A 25,183-nucleotide genomic window follows, 5' to 3' on the forward strand; every position below is an offset into this window, starting at 1 on the left:
AACGTCTTCTGGGATCATGATGGTAACACCAGGAGTTTCCTCCATCTCGCATGTGGTGGATAAGACTGTCTGGCTGACAATATGGCTGGTGTCTGCTCACAGAACCTTAACAGCACACAGCAGAGCTCAGTACAGACTTTGGTTTTGGATTTCATGATAGCCATTCAACAAAAGTAAAAGACGCCGCTGCTCCACAAAGTACGATCTGTAAACGTTCACAAAGTTGGTAAAATAGCCCAAACTAACTGAGTCATGATGCGAACAAGTTCAAACCTCCGCAATAAACATTTCTTTGCAAAGCTGAGAAAAATACATTCTGTAACACGTCTAAAATTAAACATGTAACAAAACCCAAAATTAACATTTTGTCAACCCATCTTTTTTCTTGGGTTAATTTGAATCCTCTTGTGACCGCTGTTCCTCTTTTCTATTTCAGTGTTCCTGTTCAGCATATTTGTGATGAATAACTGACTGCTTCCTTTCACCAGCTTTCATAACAGTGTGCTAAGTATGACAGATTGCAAGAGTCTCAGGCCTTTTTGTACCTCTGTTTATCACAAAACGTATCTATAAATGTGGTCAGTCAGACCTCTAGCAACTTCTAAAAACATTTTACTTCAATTGGAGAATGGAGACACAATCAGAAAGCTTTGGAGAAGGTTTTATAAAATGTCACACTGACAAGAGGGAGAACATGTCTAATGAGCAGGGGATAAAATCAGACCAAAATTATATTTTAAGCTGCTTTCTCGCTCTTTTATGACAGAAAAACTAGTTGAACAGGGTTGACCTGATGTCAGTGGTAGATTGATTGGTTCTATGCTAATCAATGGGGATTATAGAGGCTGCACAGGTTGTATAAAGACCTGAACGCATGCCGAAATAAATAAGTTATGATAAAACAAATATGGAATATCCTTAATAGTATTATAAAGGAATCGCACAAATAAATTAGATACCCTAACCTTTTATTGAAAATTGCAGCATGAAAGAAATAGCCAATAGTTTGATACATTGTTCATAAATCTTGCATCAGATTTGTCCAAAGACAAGTTATTAAATAGAAACCCAGACTCAACGTTCCTCAGTGCCTCAGTTATATAAAGATAAAATAACAGATACTGTACAACAATGTAAGAACAAAAGATCCACTGATTTAAATTGTGTCCTTGGTAAAATATGTAATTGAGAGGATTTCACAGCAATCTTTCTTTTCACACTGGTTCATTTCCTAAAAAAGAAAGATAAGCATCAGTTTTCCAACTACAGGCTTGTATCTCTGCTACCACAGTTCTCAAAGGTACTAGAAGACCTGTTTAATAGCTGACTCAAAACATTTTTAGAAAAACATAAATTAATCAGTGAAAATCAATATAGTTTTGGATCAAATCCATCAATAACCCTAGTCGTACTGGAAGCTACTGAAAATATAACTACTACTACTGACAAGAAGAAAATTGGTTTTTGAATGTTTGTTGATATTAAAAAATCCTTTGACACAATAAATCATGATTTACTGTTAAAAAAGCTGGTGTTACTGGATCAAGGGGCTTGTGGTACAATGGGTTAAAGGTATTTAAGTATCAGACAGCAGAATGTAAAACTAGGACCTGTGTGCTCTGAGTGTTTGGACATTGAATGTGGGGTTCCTCAGGGATCAGTACTGGGTCCCAAGTTCTTCATAATATATGTAAATGACACATGCAAAATATCTGAAATAATGAAGTTTGAAATGTTTGCTCATGACACAAACTTTTATTTTGGAAATAGCTTACATTTTTCTAACTTTGATGGTAATAAATTGACTTTGAGTATGAAAAACAAACAAAATAATGTTATTTGGAAACTGTAGACCAAACATACAGGTCCTTCTCAAAATATTAGCATATTGTGATAAAGTTCATTATTTTCCATAATGTTATGATGAAAATTTAACATTCATATATTTTAGATTCATTGCACACTAACTGAAATATTTCAGGTCTTTTATTGTCTTAATACGGATGATTTTGGCATACAGCTCATGAAAACCCAAAATTCCTATCTCACAAAATTAGCATATTTCATCCGACCAATAAAAGAAAAGTGTTTTTAATACAAAAAACGTCAACCTTCAAATAATCATGTACAGTTATGCACTCAATACTTGGTCGGGAATCCTTTTGCAGAAATGACTGCTTCAATGCGGCGTGGCATGGAGGCAATCAGGCAATCAGCCTGTGGCACTGCTGAGGTCTTATGGAGGCCCAGGATGCTTCGATAGCGGCCTTTAGCTCATCCAGAGTGTTGGGTCTTGAGTCTCTCAACGTTCTCTTCACAATATCCCACAGATTCTCTATGGGGTTCAGGTCAGGAGAGTTGGCAGGTCAATTGAGCACAGTGATACCATGGTCAGTAAACCATTTACCAGTGGTTTTGGCACTGTGAGCAGGTGCCAGGTCGTGCTGAAAAATGAAATCTTCATCTCCAAAAAGCTTTTCAGCAGATGGAAGCATGAAGTGCTCCAAAATCTCCTGATAGCTAGCTGCATTGACCCTGCCCTTGATAAAACACAGTGGACCAACACCAGCAGCTGACACGGCACCCCAGACCATCACTGACTGTGGGTACTTGACACTGGACTTCTGGCATTTTGGCATTTCCTTCTCCCCAGTCTTCCTCCAGACTCTGGCACCTTGATTTCCGAATGACATGTAGAATTTGCTTTCATCCGAAAAAAGTACTTTGGACCACTGAGCAACAGTCCAGTGCTGCTTCTCTGTAGCCCAGGTCAGGCGCTTCTGCCGCTGTTTCTGGTTCAAAAGTGGCTTGACCTGGGGAATGCGGCACCTGTAGCCCATTTCCTGTACACGCCTGTGCACGGTGGCTCTGGATGTTTCTACTCCAGACTCAGTCCACTGCTTCAGCAGGTCCCCCAAGGTCTGGAATCGGCCCTTCTCCACAATCTTCCTCAGGGTCCGGTCACCTCTTCTCGTTGTGCAGCGTTTTGTGCCACACTTTTTCCTTCCCACAGACTTCCCACTGAGGTGCCTTGATACAGCACTCTGGGAACAGCCTATTCGTTCAGAAATTTCTTTCTGTGTCTTACCCTCTTGCTTGAGGGTGTCAATAGTGGCCTTCTGGACAGCAGTCAGGTCGGCAGTCTTACCCATGATTGGGGTTTTGAGTGATGAACCAGGCTGGGAGTTTTAAAGGCCTCAGGAATCTTTTGCAGGTGTTTAGAGTTAACTCGTTGATTCAGATGATTAGGTTCATAGCTCGTTTAGAGACCCTTTTAATGATATGCTAATTTTGTGAGATAGGAATTTTGGGTTTTCATGAGCTGTATGCCAAAATCATCTGTATTAAGACAATAAAAGACCTGAAATATTTCAGTTAGTGTGCAATGAATCTAAAATATATGAATGTTACATTTTCATCATTACATTATGGAAAATAATGAACTTTATCACAATATGCTAATATTTTGAGAAGGACCTGTAGACCTTTTAAAAATACAGATAAATGAGTTGAATATTGAAATTCGGGATGCACTGATATAAAAAAATTAGGCCAATATCGATATCTGACATTAATATTGACGATAAAAGATATTTACCGATATTAACATATATGTGGTCGTTTTTTCACGGTGTTAAAAGAGCAGTGAAATTGAAAAAATGACCACATTGCTGACATTGCTTCTCTGCTTCAGATGAACACCCCACACTCCTACACTGCATCACTATCACATGCCCAAACATACAACACATTCCCAACCCCCTCCAGAACCACACACCACAACAAGATGTTAATTTATATCGGTTATTAATTTCGGCCCAGTTTTATTTATTGGACCGATACCGATGTCATTGCCGATGATCGTGCATCCCTAATTGAAATGGTACATGAAAACCAATTTTTGGGTATTATTATTGATGACAAACTAAACTGGAAAACTAGCATGAAATATGTTCAAACCAAATCTTAAACTATCGGTTTTGTACAAAGCCAAAAGTCTATTAGATCATAAAGCTTCACCTCATGTGCTGCTTCTTAGTTTCACCCTATTTCAGTTACTGTGCAGAGATTTGGGGAAACAATTACAAAACTGCAATAGACATTAATCATACTTCAAAAAACAGCAATATGAATAATTACCAAGGCTGGGTACCTAGAACACAATAACCCAATAATTATACAATTAAAATTATTGAAATTCACAGATATGGTTGAACTACAAACAGCACTAATTATGTTCAAAGCCCAAAATAACCAGCTACCAGAAAAAATTCACAAAGTATTTAAGTAAAGGGAGGGAGCGTATACAGAACCGTCAGAATGTGGAGCTCAAGCAATGTCCAAACATTAAACATTTTAAATCACACTGTAAAAAGAGAATTATAGGAATATAACACATTTAAAAGATTATTTTTATTATTCTTATTGCTGTTGCTTTTATTGGCAGTAGTATATTCGCTTATATGTATAATCTATTATTTTAAAATATGTAGATAATGCTAAGTTGAAACCATGAACCTGAAAAGTCCAGCTGCTTTCCTCTGCTGTACTTCCAGTCAGTCAGTTAACTCTTTTATATAATTGTTAGTTTGATTCAAAACTACAACCAAAAGCCACAGACACAATATAAATGCAGGCTAAATGAGACCTGGTTGAGAAACATCTCCAGCACAGAATTAATCATTTCTGTTATTCAAAGCCAGAGACAGATTCAGATCCTGCAAAACAGTTTAGAATGATTTAAAGCTCAGTGTTTGCCAGCAATGTCCAAAAGGGAAGCAAAGGGGGTGGCTATGATCCCAAATTCCCTGCTGGGATCTGTGGTGTGTGTGTGTGTCTGTTTTTCAGACTTAAGATTTCCAGGACAAAGGTAAACAGACTCCCAGTAACCCAAACAATATCTTACTACAGAGCCAGTAACCAATTCAGAAAAAAGGTTTTATAAAAAAGGTTAAGGTTCTTTGTTAACCAATTCCTAAACTCTAAAATGTCATCTTGATGCTTTAGACCAGTGGTCCCCAACCTTAGGGTCAGGACACCAGTTGCGTATCCCGATTTCAGAAGTGTGAGGTCTCAAGACTTTCTTCAGAAACTGAACTTAATAACAAAACTATTATTAGCAAGGGTCGTGTTAATCAAATACTTTCCGCTATTTTGACAGATTGCAATTCACACCCCTGACCACTCGATGGCAAGTTAGCGCATTAATTAGCTGTTTGCTACCGCGGAGACGCATAAGTAGAGTGCTTGCCGGATCAGAAAACCCCTCGTTCGGAGAGTCTTGCTGATTTCTGAACACTTCAACTGGAAATGTTCCCTGTTTTAAAAACTTTGGCTGAAGTGGAGCTTGTAATTCCAGCCTCTAGTGTGGCAAAAGAGCGTGGATTCAGCCTCCAGAACAACATCAAAACCGCCACGAGAAGTCGTCTGTCCGACCCAAATCCCACTGGAGACATTTGGTTTACGCACAAGCGACTGCGCAATTCAAGTCCATGCAGACCAGGAGGAAGTTGTGCGTTTAGGTCACAGCAGGTGATCCGTTCATATTTTACATGCAATATTTAATTTCATTGTTTATATGTAGTAATCGGGAATACAGTCAGTGTTTTTAGTCACTGCAGAGAAAAGTTAAATGTATTTATCTGGTTGATGTCGACTCTTTGTTCAACTTGTTTGGACTGAATATTATTTAAAATTTTTTTTTTTTTTAAAGCGATAATAACTAAAGTGACGGGTAAAAATAGATTCTGTCCAGATTTCTTTTACCCTGTCAGTCAAAATGACAGACATTGAAAAAGTCTAGAGCAACCTCTGTGTTAGTAAAGTGTATTTGAGCTATAAATGTACAGATACATACACAAAATATACTGGGCAATATGGTATATAGAATAGAAATACTCAAACAATAGTTGGGGTCACTGGTGTCTTTGTTATTTTTGTTTCAAAAGCTGAAAGATTTAGGATTTACTGCTTTAGAGTTAGACACTCATAGTTTTAGGTAATTTGGAGGATTTGTATTCTTAGTTTCATGGTTTTCAAAACTGCTATTTTTTGTACATTGCACTGATTCTAAACAAGAAACAAAAGCTGGAAACCCATATAAGTGTCAGTTCTTCTTTAGGGCGTCCTGATTCCCTTCTCTACGGAGAACGAGAGATGGACCACTGCTGTTGCTTTCAAAAGAGACAGTGATGGACCAAAACTGATGCCTAAAGAGCAGAAAGCAGCAAACTGATATAGATTTGTTGCCAGAGGGAAAACTAAGCTATTGTCTCTGTGCTCCATGACCTGAAGCTGAAGTTCAATCTGACCTCACTGTCCTTTGTTTGAATGGTGAAGAAGGAAATCTGAGAGCGAGAGTGACTCGAAATAACAATGTTAGATGGAGTTAATTAACACCTATGAAACTCTTTAGTATTAGGGAAATCCGTAAAAAAATTTAACGGAAAATCTGTGGACTTTTTCAATGAAAAAGATCAGAGAACAGATCCATTTTTGATGTTTTTGGCTGACACACTGAACAGACTCAGACAGAGCAGATTGAGCTTCCCTAAGCAGGAGGGGAGGGGCAGCGGGGGGGCATGCTCGGTTGTGGTCAGAGGCATAACATATAAACAGTGTTTGTGTGTTCAAGTGGGCAGTAGCCTGAAACACACACCTCCCTGTGGGCTTGGACCTTTTAACACAGGCTTTTTACAACTCTGCCAAGCCTCGTGCACAAATGATATTTTGAGATCACAGAAGAAACAGTAAAAATCTCTCATTGTCAACTTTTCTGTGGACTTTCACTGCTGAATATTAACAAACTTAAGGGTCTGACAACTAAAGTTCAATGTGTACTTTTAATTTACAAAGTAAAACCGATTTTTAAATACTATTAGGATCACATGAGCATTATTATCACTCACGTTGTGTCCCATAAGAGCAAAAAGGGAAGGATAGTCGGTGATGGACAAAAAAGGGGGGGGGGGGGGGTTGCTGGACAATAAGTCTGAACAGCTCAGGGCAGCTCAGAGTGTCTGTGACTGATCCCCTAAACCCCCCTCCAGAGCTTTCCGTCTGTCCTCCATCTGATGGGTGAGGGTGGGGGTAGAAAGCTGAAATGTCCTTTGTGAGTTTTATAGTGTCTTGAGTCATGAGCAACAGGGCTGAAATGTAATGACATTTTATCAGAGATTTGAAGAGAGAAACAGTTCGATGAGTCTGGTAAGAGGGCTGTGTTAACTATCTGGGTCTGATTCACAGCGCCTAAACTCAAATAACTTCAGGGGTTATTTTGCAACATTAGTGTTCTCTAACTGTTTGCCACTAGCTTTTAACAACCCAATGTTAGTGAAAGTAGACTGACTCCTGCATGACTGAAAGTTTAACTCTTTGCTGCTCCACCCGTCAAAGAACTTTAATGGGTGAATTTACTCATAATTAAATCAGTCACATAAATGTTCATTATTAGAACTGTCTCCACTGTCGGGCTCTGTGAAAATAGTGCCTGTGTTTCTCCTTTACTCTTCTGGGATGAATCAAGTTATTGTTTTATTTTAGTCTTTGGCACATCAACATTGGGGACATTATCAGAACACAGGAGTCTTGGATCACAACAGTAACTAATAACATATATATAGCATCTTTTAACTAATAAAATACATGCAACATTACCTTGCTCTCTACAAATACTGTATTTGCAGATGCTTGGTTTTATTATAGTTGAGATCTACTCTTGTATATTCTCTGGAATATATTTACTTGGGCATCTTAATAATAATAATCTGTCACACTAACAATCATTTAGGGTTGAATCGATTCCTCAGATGATTCGAGTGATTCAAAGTACTACATTTCTTCGAGGCCAATTATCTGCCCCAGGCTTCCTTATATTCTCTTTAATTTTTAGGCGCACTGTGTTCCAGCTGGGTGGGTATATGCGCTGCACACCGCTCTCACCTCTGCTAATGATAGCCTACACTGCTAAGTAGTTAAATGGAAAATCTGCAGGAGGTGCCAGATTTTATCTGATTACTTGATTAATCTTTAGATTCATTGATAGAATAAATACTAAAGTAATCATTAGCTGCAGCCCTTCAATCATTATTAATATAAATTTGATATTAATTCTGGGCTTTTAATGATGCATTTTAACTTCTTTTTTTGGGTGGAATAACAATACAATGCACAAATTCACTAAGTAAAAAAAAAAAAAAAAAGAATCGATAAGACACAAGAATTTAATTTAATGCAGATTCTGTCAAATCCACACAGGTTCAAAATTATACATGTAGCTTCAAAAACATTATTACACTACAGTCATATTTGGATAAATGTCCCTTAGGAAGCTGCAGAGAAGGCACAAGCTTATTATAGTAATGGTAAAGTTAGTAGAAACTGGTTGGTTTCCAGAGACAGACAGGTTTATACATCATTGTATTTTTTATTTTTATTTATTGAAGCTTTTTGTTGTAAAATCCTGTCATCCCTCCCATAAAAACTGAACGTGACATTCACGCAGATGACGAATGTATGTAAACCTCTGACTGTCATTGTATATCCAGAGCAATGAGTCAGACTCCCTTTCTGTCTAGGGTAAACAAGACACACTCGTATTACAACAGCCTCTCCCTTCATCACGCAAGGACATACGATCGGGATGATGTTTTGTCTAGAACCCCAGTGTCACCTGAGTGCCTCTGTAACAACATGTAGGTCCTTTTTAGTCATATTTTTAATTAGCAAGTTTGTAGAAAACTCCTTTTTTGACATCACTAACCCGCAGCTATCAACATCGTTGCTAAAAAGAGGTGCAGGAACCTTGGCTTGTGAAAGCATTCCACGGTAAGTGAGACTAAAGCAGAAAAGCATATTCCAAACACACTGCCAACTCTCTGGAAAACCCATCAGACTTCTCTTATTCTAACAAAGGGGGAACTGGGGGGTGGGACAAGCATAGACTGTGAGAGAAAAGTCTGACTGTGGCACATAGGTGATATTATAGTGTGTTGGGATCAGTGAATGAGGGCCGAATGTGAAATACAAAACCAGTACACAGATGATCAGCAAGATCTGGACGCAAAAACCGGGGAGACAGAGGGCGAGAAACCGTTTTTTTAACTGCAGATAGTCAATGAGCTGAGCAGAATATCCGAACAAAATGACAAATGACTGGAAATACTGAGAATGCAAATCATACTTTCTCCATACAGATGGGAGAAACGTTAAGTTTTATCCCAACAGCTGGAAATAGTGGAGCCATTTCTACTGGTTCACAATAATTAATGTTTGTTCATTCATTCATTTGAACTGATCTAGTATGCATCCTCAGTCAACAACCACCAGTATGAAGCACAGCACTAAGTTTAAGCTCAAAAATACCTAAACAAAACAAAAAAAACTGAAAAAACTTGAAAACAAGTTGAGAGTTTTAGAGCTGAGTCTAACCACTCAGCTCATAGTGACTTCACAACTGTCTTTTGTCATGGTGATTTTAAAAGCAACAAATTTTGCTTAGTTTACATAACTCCTAAGGTGTTATAATGTTCTCTGATAAAATAGAGCATCCTCTAACAGAGATCTGAAGTGAAGGCCAAAAGGACTCCGTTACATGAAATCAGAACTGGTTGAATGTGCCTTTTGTATGAATGAACGAACAACGTAGTTAATTACATATAGTTAAAGAAGAACAATTTTGACAAATCAATAATAAAATAAAGTATCATCTTAGCAAGTAACAGTCTTCTTGGACTGGTATAATTATTTACCTCACGTTTGTCTTTGTACCTCAAGGCTGCCGTTTCCAAGGTTCAAGTTGGTAAAATCAACTAGAAAGCCAAAAGCAGGAAATCTGACTTGGGAATTCAAATATTTGAAAAGTCAAATGCTCATCCCAAAGTGTGCTAAGAACATATCCCACACCATTACACCCAACCACCAGTCTGATCCACTCATACAAGGCAAGAAGGACCAAAGTTTCATGTTGTTTGCATTAAATCCTGGATGTTGCTGCTGAAAAGCAACACTCTTTGGACCAGGCACCGTTTATCCAATCTGTTATTGTTGAATTTTGGCTAGCCTGTGCAAACTGTAGCTTCAGTTTAATATTTACTGATAGACGTGGCACCTAGTTTGCTGCTTTTAGCCAGCTGGTCTGACATCCTGCCCATTCAGAAATTGTATTCCGCATGTGGCTTGTGAAGAGTAATTATTTTAGCTACTGTTGCCTTTCTCATTTCAAAACAGTCTGTCTATTCTCCTCTGACATCAACAATGCTCTTTTCTTCATGCGACTCCCGCTCAGTGGATATTGTCTCAGACTATTCTATGTAAAACAGAGAGATGGTTGTGTCTGAAGATCCCAGCGGATCTGCAGTTTGTGAAACGCTCAGAGCAGTCGGTCTGGTACCAACAACCATGGCGTGATTAAGGTAGGGCTGCACACTATTAGATAATCTTACAGTGGCGATGATAATGGTAAATTATGCGATGACGATACCAGGTGCTATTTATGCCTATTTTCTTTTTCCTGTCTTTCTTGTCTGTGCTTCCATCACCCTGTGTCATTTTTGTCCAATATTAGCATCTCCTGCCCTGAGATTCTGTCTAACTGGCTAAGTATTACATTGGCAAGGAAAATGCAAGTTTATAACACTTGGAATATAATAGCCAAACATTATTGCACCTAGGGCTAGGCGATAAACCAAAAATCTACTGACACCGAAATTTAATTTTGCATCAACATCATTTTGCCCATGTCGGTCATTTCGGTATTTTAATAAATTAAAAGAAAAGTTGTTTTTGTCAGCTATGCTCATGTCCCTTTTAAGACGCTGCGCTAGGAGTACAGTCTGTAGTCACGTGACTTCACCCCCTTGAGTCTGCGACAAGACGCGAAAGGGACGGTGACATTGAGAAAATGGATGAACTTTCAAATATTGAAGCGGCAGTAGAGCTGGTTGAGGGGGGGGGAGAGGAGCAGCTCATTCCCAAAGAAAGTGGGTTCAGCTAGGACGATGTTGAACAAAAGACTGCGGTGACAAGGTTCGGCTTGGGGAGTGGGGGGGGTTTCGGTGGCGGGTCCGGCTGTTAGTGGTTAGGTTAGTGTTACCGTTCCTTTATCATTGCTGAGGTTAACTGCTCAATATTTCATAATATTCATTTTAGGCCATATTGCGCAGCACTAATTGCACCCCAAACTCCTTTGCAATATGCATACTGTACACACTTATGTTACAATGAAGATCTATTAACGATATATTGTACAGCCCTAGTTCAAAGTTACCTAACTCTCTTTCTTCCACAACTCTGATGCTTGGTTTGAACTTCAGCAAGCTGTCCTCGCCACATCTAGATGCCTAACATAGCTGCAGACTCCTTCATCTCCATCCTGCCCTGACATGTTGCTGTGGGATCCACAATACACATTTGCTTCCAGGGCTAAAATGTACAAACCAGACAAATGCTAACTGAAGCATAAAGGCCTAAACCCAAACTAAGTTTAGTTAGGTGGGCGTGACGAATCCACACCCACAGGCTCTGTGAAAAACGACATAACACTCACATGCTTTCCTTAAAATGTTTAAAACAGCAGAGTTACTTTAATAAGCTGCTGTTGGATCCCTACTGAGTTGGTCTTTGAGTTAACAACCAATTACCTAACTAAGTACACCGTAAGTAAATACGATACAACCTCTGCTGGTGAACCTTTTTTTTAGCATTTGAATGCATAAAATGGACCAAATTACTGTTATAAACTAGATTTGCCAATGGTAGTTACTTAGCTTTGGACCTGAGCAGATTCTACTGGTTTTTTCCAACTTGCAACTAGAAGACGAGCAATTTAGGTGTAACGTCAATCCGGGATCTGACGCAAAGTAAATGAAACATCAACATCATCAATGATTCTGTCAAATATTTCAGATTCACTTATGCAAACAGCTCATTTTAAAAATTGTTTTGTTTTTTCACTGTTGTGGTCACTGAAAAGACAATCAGAATGTGTATGTCAAGCAAGCATAAAAGAAGAAAAGTTGCCTTTAAATGGCCAAACAAGATTAAATTGCTAAACTATCAAATTACTGAGATAATTACAACCAAAGAACTAGCACTGAAGCGATGCTGAATATCTGAATGAAACATTCCAGCATATTCACCATCATGAACCTTTGAGAATAAACTCTACTCCACCCAGCCTGCAGGCTTCAGAGCTGTGGGAGGAAACCAGACTATCCCTAGGTCCCCAGCAGTCCAGAAAAAATAAGCCCCAGTCAAACATGTCAAGTACTGACTTACTAAGAGAACAAATTGCTTCATTCTGACTATGCTTTCTTCTGCACTAAAAAATTATTCTATGCTGAAATACAAAAATAATCTCAGATAACGTTCCACTACTAAAAATTGTACACACTTGGATTCTTCTTTCCAGTATGTCCCTGACAGTTAAGTGCATAGGAAGCTCTCAGCTTCACTTATGCTTCTGGTTCTTCTACTCAGACATAAGTGCTGCTCTTACCTTTTTAAAAATACATTTCAGCTGAACAAAACGGAGCTTTTTAAACATCTTTTCATCAAATATTAATGCTGAGGGTTCTGCATTGATCCATCTGCTCAGGGTTTAAGTTAGTGAAGAACCGCTATCTCACCTCAGTGAAAGATGGTTGCTACTGTCGATGCTTAACATTTTCCAGCCTTCCTGGCAATCTAGTGCTAAATTCATCCCTTTCTAAACTTCCTTTCTCCTTTTAAACTTTAGCTTATTTATGTTATTTTCCAAAAAATATCCAGCGGTCGTCTTGCATGCTTTACAGATGTAGCTGCAGCAGTAGCAGCCAGTGGAGCACAAAGGCGCATTTGTTGTCTGCTGATTGCGTCTGTGTGTGTTTGTGACTGCGCGAGCGCGCGTGTGTGTGTGTGTGTGTGCTTCTGCCTCGTGCATGTGCACTCCCCCGCAGATAGTGAGACGGCCAGGGCCAAGTTGAGGCAGAGTTGTCTCTAACCCCTCCACCCATAGTTTCAAGCCGCAAACCAAACAGCAGCCCACGCCCTCCTCAAAGCCCCAGCAAGCACAGAAAGCACTCCTCTGAGCGGACTAACCTCATGCACACACACGATCACAAAGAACCATTTTAAATGTTGTTAGTAAATCCGATTTCACACAAGTTTACTTGTCATTTAACCAGCAGCTTCCCATAAATGCTTTTTTAAATTATTTTGTCGGTATTTAAATGACACAAGGAAATAAATCTACCCACTTTTAAACTTTGGTGTACCAACAAGGAAACAACCATGACCGTATAACCGTGCGACAGACCAGAAACGTAGATCAGAGTTGCAGCAGCTGTATGAGGATGCTGAAGTGTGATTTAATTACTTGAAATAAACTTTATAGCCCAGCCTTTAGGAGCAAAATCATAGACAGTTTATGCATCTCTACTGACTCACAGCCATGTGTGTGGTCTGTCAAGCAAATCAAACAATGGAAGAAATTCTAAACCAGACTGAAAAGGGCAACCGACTGCCGTCATCAGGGCAGACACACAACAAACACATAAACTCTCCCTGACCTGTCGCACACTGCGTCCACATTGAACAACGCTGTCTTGGATGACTCAGGGTTGAGTCTTGATGTGAAGTCTTGGCAAGTGTTGAATGAAAGTGCTTGGTTAAGGTTGAGGAACTAACAACCGTTAAGGTAAGTTGATAAATCAGAAAAATCTCTAAATATTCCATTATAAAGCCACAACAACAATAATCCTTATTTTTAATGAGATTCCAGGTGAATATTCCACACAGAAGGTCCTACTACATGGTGCAGGAAGCAATCTAAGCGTCCTATATTTATGCTTGTCTAAGCATATTTGGTCAATTGCCTCTTTTTCAAGTTAAAAAATAATCTCTTTTCTGCAACTTGTAATGTAGCAACCCTCTGCTTTTCATTGTATTAACCTTAAATTAAGGTTAACTTGAGGATGCTGAAAGCAGAGACGGCAAAGAGAGAGGAACTGTAGGTCAAACCCACAATGCCAAAATGACTTGTTATTGAGTGACTGAGGCTTGAAGCACGTTGCATGGTCCTTTTTGCAACAAAGACGGTCAAACATTCATTACTAAATCATGTGATAGTGCATTATTACACAACAATAATGTGTTTTGGTGTTAAAGTAAATGCTAAATTCAATATTTAGCCTGCAAAAGCTTAAAAAATAATCCGAAGGTGAGTCCAAACGTTGCATCAGATTTGATACCTAAGAAATGCTCCGAGAGCCATGATGCGTAAATAAAACTAACAAAGTTACCTTCTGGACAAAGAACTACTGCACAGCTTAGATGTATCAGCCTTTCAGGCATCCAGACTATGAAGCAGTGCAGGTATATGTGTTGTCTTTTGATTTCAATAGCTGCAGTGTGTTCGTCTGTGTGTATTTAATGGTAATTATTCAGACACACGCTGCTTTTTATGTCAACCTGCGGTCTGGTTGAAAAACAAACCAGTTTTACCTCAGCTATCAGTAGCTTCAGCCAAGGACTCTGATAATCTTGGGAATCCAAGACACTGGCTGTTGCCAAACAGAATGTTTCTGTCTCCATTCTCACCTAATTGGCTTTATGCTTTGCAGTGCTTTTTAATGTTCATGTTTCAACCCTTTCCTCACATGATCCTGGCACTGTTGTCATCTGATCCTCACTGTCTCGTTCCTGATAGTTAAATGCACGTTGTCCCAGTTTTAACGACATCCAGGCCCATGCAGCACCATCCAGACATGGGAACCATACGAATTTCCAGCTCCTCACTAGTAACCAGCATTCCACCTTAATTGCTTACACACTTTCTCTCATTCGACATCAGAATCAAAGCTTTCGATAACAACCACAAATGACACTTTCTGCAACGTAATTCTTTGATACAGAAAAATCCACTTTTCTCAAAGATTTGTATGATTATTATATATTTAAACTTAGTTTTAAGAGGCAGCAATGTCTCTAAAAAAAAAAAATCAAGAAATTAGATTATCTAATAGTACCAACAAGTAAAGAAACATGGCTGCAAAGGCACATTTGACCACATTTGACTCCTTCCCTGCTCCTTTTTCTTGTCTTCCTCACTTTATCTCATCTATTTCGTCTCCATCCTACCCTGACATGCAGCGGTGTGATCCAGAATGCAAATCTGATTCCAGGACGAATATGCACACAAATGACCTATGCAAATTGAAGCCTAAAGACCTATACCCTAACTAAGTTTAGTTAGGCATTTAAAGAGGTTTCTCTGTTGCTATAAATGCTTCCATGAAATGTATATCTGACTGCTAGGTTTAAAGTGCAACACAGCTAATTTGTTCATTTATTTGAGTCGTACACAACAATGCACATCATTACTATTAATGGCGTACATTACAACCTCTTGATTGTAGATTTTAAGAGAAACAGGAATAGGTCAAACTCTGTTTCCAACACGAGAGAATTGGAGGTGGTGCAGAAGTATAAATACCTCGGTGTTCACCTGGACAACAAACTGGAGAGGAGATGCAACAGGGAAGCTGTATACAAGAAGGGACAGAGCAGATGTACTTCTTAATGTGGTTTAGGTCCTTTGGTGTTTGCAGCAAGATGCTGCATATAGTCTAGAAATTTGTTTTGGAGTGTGTGATCTCTTCTGCTATCATCTGTCGGGGTATGAGATGAGTGTGTAAAGCAGGATTCTTCACAAAATGTAAACATTACGGACAACCCTGAGCATCCTCTTCATGAGTCAGTCATACAACAGTCAGAGGCTACTTCAGATCTGCTGTAATATGGATTTCCACAGGAGATTCTTCCTCCCCACAGCCATCACCATCTACAACAACTGATAATGAGTTACAACATTTAATTTCTCTTTGGGATTAATAAAGTATTTTTGACTTGAACTGATGTATTTAAGCAAATTGTATCTTCTAATCTGTGCTTTGTTTGTAATCTCAGATTTTGTAAACTTAAAAAATGTCTAGATATCCAGGTATTTTAACTTTATGAACTATGAATAGGATTACTTATTAAAAACTGTGATCTGTAGTGAAAATGAAAAGACTGACTGTAGAGTTTGGAATGTCATTTTTGCAGTTTGAACAGATTTTTTTCCACTGTTGGTTGAATGAGACAATCAATAAATGAATGTCTTTTAAAAGGTACAGCTGCACTACTAATGTAAGTGGTATATGAGGGAAGCTTGTTTGGTTGTGGATGTTTTATTTTTTAACCAGTATTTGTGTTTGTGGAAGTCTCGCTGAATGCAGTGATAGATTTATAGCCAGACAGAATGTGGAAAATACTTCACACAGCAGAATGAATACCGCAGCATGTTACGCTGCACTTTTAGGTCCATATCGCCTATTACTAATAGTCATACACTGAAATGTTGGATTTGTTTGTATGCCTTAAATTCACTCAAACTAAAAGCTCCACCTTTTCGTAATCCTCAATTTTTCAGCAAAACGTTTTTTTTTTGGTTTTTTTTTTATTATTTACAGTTCATCTTTGTTATTTACTTGTTGAATTGAAGCAAAGCAGATAAAATAGAATTTTCCAAAATCGGAATCAGCAGGTCAGACGTCAAAGAAAACCTGGAAATCTGTATGAACCAATGACTGCTTGTCCTACCACACAATGGTTACAAGAGGTCTTTTAAAAGCTGTCTTTTGTTACAGTGATATTGTTTTTCTGTGAGATTCGGTTTTATTACTGCAATTTTGGGGAATTATTTGTTAATTAAGAGGTTGGCTAATACAGTGATTATAATTATAGTAGATCCTTGTTTAGCTGTATGGTAAATTCAACTGTTTGAAATCTCTTTCACAGTGGTGATGTTTAAATAGGTTCAAGGCAAATAGGTGGCCTGATAAGGGTTATGAAAGGTGAAAGGTCAAAGTTACAATAACACTCCAGCTAGAAAACCTTGTGGTTTGGATTGAAAAAAAAAAAAAACTTAAGGCTGACTAGTCCGACAAACCTGACCTCCACCCTCTGGTGTAAAGTTGTGGCAGATTTTCCACTTTGCTTCAGATTAACAAACAATCAGCAGCAAACATAACCTGTATTTGTGAATGAGGCGTTCAGTTAACAGCAAAGGAATACATTAGTCACATTTAATCGAAAACCATCAGAGAAGAGTAGATTCCCATGGACTGGCATACTTTACAAACATATATTTGTTACTCATAGAAGTTAATAGTTCACAGGAAGAGAGAATTTTAAAAGGAAAAACAGAGTGAAGTGGGAGGGTGTAATAAGCACCACAATGCCAACATTGCTTGATGCCGAATAAGTAAGACTGTGTAACTAACAGTGAATGAGCTTCAGCTTGCACTTTATAGCAGACCGCAAAGTTTTTTTTTCTGTTAAACCAGTTAAAATGCATTTAAATTGTGGAAGTTATTGATGGGCATGTTTGTCTATTTGTTACAGTGTAATTTGTGGGTTCCAATAATTGTTTTTTGTATCTCGTGGGATGCCGTAGCCAGGAGGGGTGGGCCTTACAAAAGCCGGCAGCATTTAGTTGTGATTTGAACGGCTTTTTTAGCTCATATCTGATGTCTGTCTCTAAGACAAGTTGTTTTTATACATTGCATCCCCCCTGTTGAAAGTTTTAGTTGAGGCCTGAAGCACTGTGTTCCTGCTTCAAATAAAAATGAAAGTAAGAGTAAAGATGTTTTTTATACCATGAGGGCTATATCTCTTAAGTAAACCTATTGAGACATAAATTAGCCTCACTGACCACAATAACAACCCGTATTACTGTTGCTTATCAAATTATGATACTGTACTTGTTGGTCAGAGACAGCCAAGCTATTAACTCAAAATATCAAGTTAAACCTAATCGCCATGTGGTAAATCCGTCAGAAATTATACGTGGAAAAGCCTCTCAAAACTAACTTTGTTCTGCAATACAGGAAAAATATCTTCCTCCAGAGTTTACCGTCATATTCTGCATCTTGCTCTATCATTTTTTTTTCACTTCCCTGTGGTCATAAGTGATACATGATACGCTCTGCTAGTCCACAACTTGATATGGCTATTGACCCAATCGATAGCCAGCGCTGGCTTACTTCCGCACTCAGCATCACTGAGAACCATCACGGAGCGCATCAGCGATGAGCCTCATCACAAAGTTCCTGTGTCAGAGATATAGGAGCTGGCCTCCCCGTGGACAGGCCTGAACATGCAGGCAGCTGCTGTCAGCATGCCAGAGCTTGGGGAATTAATAGAAACAGCAGTTCTCCAGAGACCCTGTTGGGCCACACTGACAGCCAGCTCTGATCTGAGGTCATCTTTATGCACTGTGCCTCTTCCTCTCCGCATTAGCAGTAGGAAACCTGAAACGTGGACCATGGAAGACGTTATTTAACTTTCTGGATAGGCTTAGCTCTGAACGCTGGCACAGACTCCTGGTAGCTGTAAAATGCACACTTGCGGAGGCTGAGAATGTGGGAGTGCCCTATTAGGGGTTCAGGTTTCATCTGACACTATATGCTATTAAATCAGAGGAATGCCCCACCCATGCAAGCGAGATTTTATAGATAGAAGCTAAGGTTTGGACATTTATTTGACATTCAATTAAAAAAAAAAAATTAGGAATACATGATAGAGACCTTCAAAGCAACACAAATCCCTGAGAAAATTTACTTTAGAGCCATAGCTTGACTAAAATTTCAGAGTTTCTTTTACTTTAAGCAGATTTAGAGCCATTTAATTTGAACTCCAAGCTAATGATTAAACTTTGAAATTGCATTAATAGGCTAACTGAATCTTTCTTTCAAAGGTTATTTTGTGTTTATGAATGTTTGATTTAGCAGATAGAGAACAGGTGTGTTATCTAAGTCTTTTCTGACACTGGTTAACATATTCCAATAAGAACATTACCCTGGTAAACATGAGATAAAACAGCTAAAACAAGTGTTTTATTCCCAAGGTGCACTTCCAGATCACAAGTTTAATGCATAGATCCTTGTTACAGTAACTCAATTTGTAATTCATAGGTCATTTAACCACTGTATGCTCAACACAGGCGATGCTTTGTTGAATTTTTTTTCAAGGACATTAATGTTAATTCATCTAGTATGACCTGAAACTGTCTTTCATTGTTAATATTATTTACTTGTTGCTGATTCACCTGCATCTAGGGATGAGCAATATTTTATTAATGGTAAAACACTGGAAACAACTTCATATAAATGTGTCATCCTGCAGCAATAACAATAAATGAACTGATGATATCTGCAAACCTAAAAGACTGATAACATAACAGGAATTGTTCATTTTCAATTTATTTTGGCACGGTCTGCTCCAGGAAGGCAAAACTGAACACAATTACCATGGTGTTTGGTTTGCTCAGTCGCAGAACTTCATGTAATTGGTGAAGTAAACTAGCTTAATAGATAATGGGTAAGGCTGCAGACTGTGTGCAGAGATTATTAGAGCCAAAACACTCATCTGCATTGTTATATTTTCATTATCATTTAGATTGTAATCGCAATAAACAGCAGTAATTACCAAGATAACGTTTATTTATTGCAGTCCATGTGGTCCATCCCTACTTGTAATAGTCCCTAAAACAGTCTGATTAAGAAAAAATGATATTTTTGCACATTTTGCATGTTTTTCAGGGAATACTATGTAATGTTTTGTATAACTCTGACTGAGAAAGTACCTGTGCCAGCATTTAGAGTAGATGATTTCTAACCTGTTACTGAAGCACCTGCAGTAATTTGACTTCACTTATTGTTTGTCATAAATAATGTATTGACAGACAAATAGCTGCAGGGAGACGCTGAAAGAAGGGGAGATAAAACCATCTCCACAGACTCGCCTACGCACTAACAACGCTAGAAAGCTACCCAGATTAAGGCCAAGTTATATAACTTGGACTACATTGGAGCTTTCGCATTGCATGTGTCCTATTGGCTAGTTATGCACAGACTAAAACGTGTATTAGTAACACGATTTCGGTCATGAGATAGAGCTGTGGACAGTTTCAGTTTAATGAATGTACAGTGTGTAAATGATTGCAATACACTGATACAAGAGCTCACCAACAGGATATTTAGGTGATGATCAGCACTCGGTGCTCTGTTAGCTTCACTGCAGCCTCCATGTTGATGTTTATTAATCATAAAGGATATCAGAGTTTGAGAAACGAGCCTGGAATTGAACTTCTCTTGCAAGTAGCGATGTTTAATATGGAATAGATCGCTTCGACTAAAGAGAAAAGGTCTAATTTTCTGTACCAACGCTGTTTTTAAACGTTGAAAGCCGACTTGCTAACTTTACGGCCAACATCCCCTCAACCCCCTCTCCATAAAACCTCCCCTTACCTCGGTATTGTGATGCATTTCGTGTTGATATTCTGCGTGGTGATGGCTTTCTCCAGTTCATCCAGCTGCCCCGTCTTCTTCAGCTTCTTCACAAGACTTTTAACCGCCTTCTCACACCACTTTTCCTCCTGGCCGTTCTGCTCTCCTTTCTTCCAGCCCAGAAGTCTTTTGACGATGGGGGGAGTGAAAGGCAAAATTGACATCTTTCAGAGTTTAGTCAAGTCCGTCCAGTGTCAAGAAGTCCGCGGGTGTGGACCTAAACACCAAAAACATCTGACCCTAGAAGGGTCCAAACAGCGAAGGTTAGAGAGTTATTTAGCCTAAAAAATCAGCTGTAGAGCTGTAGAGCATCTCTAGGTTAAAACTCCCCGCTTTCGGCGCACTCCGTCGCCCTGGATCGAGCTAAACAGCCGACTATGCACCGGTAGTCTGTTGCGCCTTGGACTTAATACTACTACGCTAGAAAAAGTAGTCCGTCTTGGACTCGCTCAACACTGTCCATTTGAAGCAAATACGAACTGAAACGCACCCAAATTATGTCTATAACTCGAGTACCAAAGAAATGAAAGCAGTGACACTAGCTCTCTGTTATCTCTGGGTATTTAGCTCCGCTAACGGCAAAGTTTTGTGAAGTTCAGAAGCCTCCGCGGTGTTGCGGTCGCTCGACTGAAGTCTGCATCAAATGCAAATGCGTGAGCTGCTGCTGAGACTCTCCATTCAGACTTCAGACTGCGCACATCAGAGCCGTGGCAGCCCAGTCTGAGCAGCAGCTGGCCAAGTGGGCTGTGCTGATGTTGCACAATACCTGCCTTTTCGTCTCATGCTGATGGACGTTCATGTGGCTGATTTTTTAAAAATCCTTAACGAATCCCTTATGTAACACTGAGTAAACTGTTTATTGATCGAAGAAAGTACGCAGAAATTGTTCTGGGTGTTGATTTTTTTAAGACACTAGGACACATATTAGCAAAAATGGGCAAGAGGGTTGAAACCAAAATTTAGACAACCATACAAGTGATGTTTTATGATACACCCCGTTAAAGCATTGATGTCCACATCCTCTGTACAAGCCTTTCCAGTAATTTCTCCTGGGTTCCATGTGTGTAAAACACAGTAGCTGCTCTAAGATGGAAGTTGATAAAAGTCATTGCACACAAGCAGAAGATGACACACTAACTTGCCTCGGCTTGTTGGATGTACAGAGAATCTCCTACCCCAACAGGGTGGCAATTTGGTTTATAGCTTGGTTCAGCCTCTAAATTACAGCTACAGCAGAGGCACACACACACACACACACACACACACACACACACACACGTGATCATCAGATATCTGTTAAACCTTCTAAGAATAGTGCCAGAATAGTAGCACAGGTCTGTGGTTCTGGTATGTGCACACAGGGGCATTGACTTGTGTCCAGCAGTCAACACCCCACCCCCCCTACCCCCTACAGTACATAGAGTGTAGTTTGTGCTAAAAATATTTCAGGGCCACCAGGACAGATGCCTCCCCTTTCATCTGTTCTGGTAACCTGGCTGTGTATATATTTTACAATGTATGCCAATGTTTATGATTTGCATCTTCTGACACTTAAATATTCAATAGGCAATTTGTTTTTTCTCAACAAGTTTGCGGCATATATGGTGTGACTTTATAATCAGACCATTATCCATACAAATAATCGAGTCTCCAGCCGTAAAACTCAGTGGTGTGCCATGTGTCATATGCTAAGGCCCTGTGGCCCTCTCGACACCTGTTTATGCCCCTGGGGGACCCGACCGTCCAGGACAGCTGGTTTGTTTTAAAGTGTGGAGCGAGGCAGGACGGGTGTAGGGGTGCAGGATTGGGGGAAGGGATTACATATGTGCTGCAGTAGATTGGCGGGGTGTAGGGGTTGGGGGGGTTAGTGGGACAGAGTTTAAGGGGGATTTTGGTGGAAGTGGTGGTGAGAGGGGGACTGCAGGGAGAAGAATTACAGAGCACAAAAAGGCACAGCAGGGCTGAATGGGCAGTGACCATGCACGATCCAATGGATGATAATGACATTGTGCCGGACTTAACCTCAGGGGACTCAGTCCAGTGTGTGTGTGTGTGTGTCATGTCAGCTGGTGTCCCAGTGGAAAAGAAACACAATAAACAACAGAATATCTGGGTCTCTGGATGACATTGTAAGTGTAGCAAAAAAATAAAAATTAAAGCTTTGTCAGCTCTTCATTTGTCAAGTTCCTGTAAATGTGATTATGTGCATACTTTTGTTTTGTTGTTATTTTGTGTATTTGATTTCCTGCTGCTGTCACTGCGTAAAAATGTTTTCACAGAGCTGCTTAAATAACAGGACACAATGTTTTCTTGCTGAGACAGCCATCAATCTCTCAACAGCTCGTGAAAGCTCCTCCAGCAATGTTGGAGTACACGTTGTACTACAGGCTCAACATCATAACCATCATTCGAATACACACTAAATACACATCCTCCTCCACATGCAGCGTGCCCCTCCTCTTTCACTTCTGGTCTCTATAGTATTTCTTTCTTTATCGTTTTGAAGTTGTTTGCACTTCTTTTGCAAACCGTTTTTTTCTAAATTTCTTATCATTCTTGGAACAAAGTTTTTGATAATCCACTTCAACAGATGAAACCTTGGTTCAAGTCCTCAGCGGCAAACCTTTTGACACTTCAAGCCGTTGCACGACTCTCTGTGCTATGAATAACAGGAAGACAGGAAGACAGCAATTTTTCTTCTGGGTCTAATTGCCTGTCAGCGATCTAGATCAACAGAGGCAACCTGCACATGTGCAAGCCATAACAGTGGGAGCTCTGTGAAAAATATACACCATCCTGTAGATATGCACATCTAAAAGTCTGCAAATACTATTCTCTCGTTTTTATATTTGCATAAAGCTATTGAAATAAGCAGGGAAATAAACAATCCCTGCATGCCACCAAAAGGACAAATCCTTTATGATGTTTTTGTCCTGTTCTTGGTTGCATGAGAAGAAGACAACCCCAGCAGGAGAAAGATACAGTACATACAACAAGTCGTGAATCACAGAAAATTCATGCATGTTCAGCCAATCCTGTGGTTAGGTTTGAGTCTCAAATTAATCAGGGATGTTACCGAGAGGCTTGCACATCTGAGATTTTAATGACGTCTTGCTATAACATTTATCAACTGTTGCAAGGTATAAAGGGCATACACTTAAGTCAGGATGTGAAATGTAGATTTCTGAAAATCAAAAGCTGCTTAAACAAATGATCAGTTTAGGGGTGTGCACAATATGAAAACAGGTTTCTAGAAGTTCCTGCTTTCATGTCCGGAATATTACCATAATTTTGCCGTAATATCTTGCCCAGAAGGGATGCTGAAACACTAGTCCATGCATTTGTTACTTCAAGACTGGACTATTGTAATTCTTTGCAATCAAGAAGTCCACATAATGCAGTTAAAAGCCCTCAGATGATCCAAAGCGCTGCAGCAAGAGGTCTGCTAGAAATTAAAAACAGAGATTATATTTCTCTCATTTTATCTTCCCTTCATTGGCTCCCTGTTTAATTCTGAATAGAATGTAAAATTCTCCTTTTCACAAATAAAGCTCTTAATAATCAAGCTTCTGTATTCTGTATTTGAGTTGTAATCTATCCGTATGATCGTATGATTGGACCAAATTGACCTTTTTACTGTAAAGTGCCTTAAGACCACATATTCTGAATTGGGCTATGTAAATTAACTGAATTAAATTGAATTCTTTGAAGAATAAACAGAGCAATGAGAAAGTAAAATTGCTAGAATGTTGTATATAAGGCACACATGTATAACAAATATACAGTATGAATTGAATTTGTCCAGCGGATTTCCGTGAAGTTTTGTCTACCTTCAAACAGATAGATTTAATCTTGGGAGTTGAGCATCATCTCTTACATCTCTTGACATCCAAACATCAGAAGAACTTGCCTAAAAAAAAAAGTCAGTGTGACTCATTGTCCTTCCACCAACCTATGTTTCCATTGTTGCCAACTGCTGAAGAAGGTGCTTTGCTCAGATAGGACCAAAATCAAACTTTTTGACTGGGTTGGAAGCTAGTCAGAGTTGATTGTAAAATGAATGGAGCTAAATACATACCCAGGAAGAATACATGAAAAAAATTTGTTGTAAAAATATAGATAAGTCAATGTATTTTTGCAATTTTGCTTTACTTTGTGTGGGTCTATCACATAAAATCCAAATCCTATACATAGCAGTTTGTGGTTCTGATGTGACAAAAGATGAAACAGATTATAAATGCTTTTGTAATTCACTGTATTTGCGGGGTTTTTTTCAATTTGATTTAGACAATTTGATTTAGCAATAATTTAATTTTGAGTTAAGAGTTACTAGTTAGGAACTGTGGACCTCAGACTGCAGTAAAGTGATTTTTATTTTTGAAATTTCTCTTTCTCTGTTTATCTAATAGCTTTTGGTCCAGAATTCAATCATCGTCTATATCTGTTTAGCCTGTATATTTTAGAATTTAAATATTTTCTGGCCCTGTAACAGAGTACACCCCTCCAAGCTGTACCCTACCTCTGGCAAGTTGACTGCCAGGATATTTGGGCCCAAGCACCTAGCCCCAACCCCTGGGAATCAAAAAACAGGTAAAAGTGGGTATAAAAAGAAACACAAGGAATAAAAAAAAGCAGAAAACAAGCAAATTAAAAGGTAAAGTCAAACTGCATTATATATGCAATAGTACCTGAAGATTTTCTGTTTGAAAAAGAGGATTTATTGTGAGCCCTGTTAAAGTCGTCCAAAACAACATAGTCATGTGTTTATAGCTCATCAACAGTGTGTTACTCTGGTGGTGCTACTTCTCCCTAAG

At 39.0% G+C, this 25,183-nt stretch overlaps 1 protein-coding gene across 1 annotated transcript in view; it reads right to left on the reverse strand.

Moving 5' to 3' along the window:
- The window catches only part of smad3a (SMAD family member 3a), a 32,790-nt gene extending 11,728 nt beyond the window's left edge, over positions 1–21,062 (reverse strand). The window contains exon 1 of the mRNA XM_047363469.1: positions 20,331–21,062. Coding sequence (XP_047219425.1) covers positions 20,331–20,533 — 203 coding nt within the window. The 5' untranslated portion in view covers positions 20,534–21,062. The remainder of the gene's footprint in view (positions 1–20,330) is intronic.
- Positions 21,063–25,183: the final 4,121 nt, after the last annotated feature.

This window comes from Girardinichthys multiradiatus, chromosome 4 (assembly GCF_021462225.1).
Source record: "Girardinichthys multiradiatus isolate DD_20200921_A chromosome 4, DD_fGirMul_XY1, whole genome shotgun sequence".
NCBI classification, from domain to species: Eukaryota; Metazoa; Chordata; class Actinopteri; order Cyprinodontiformes; family Goodeidae; genus Girardinichthys; species Girardinichthys multiradiatus.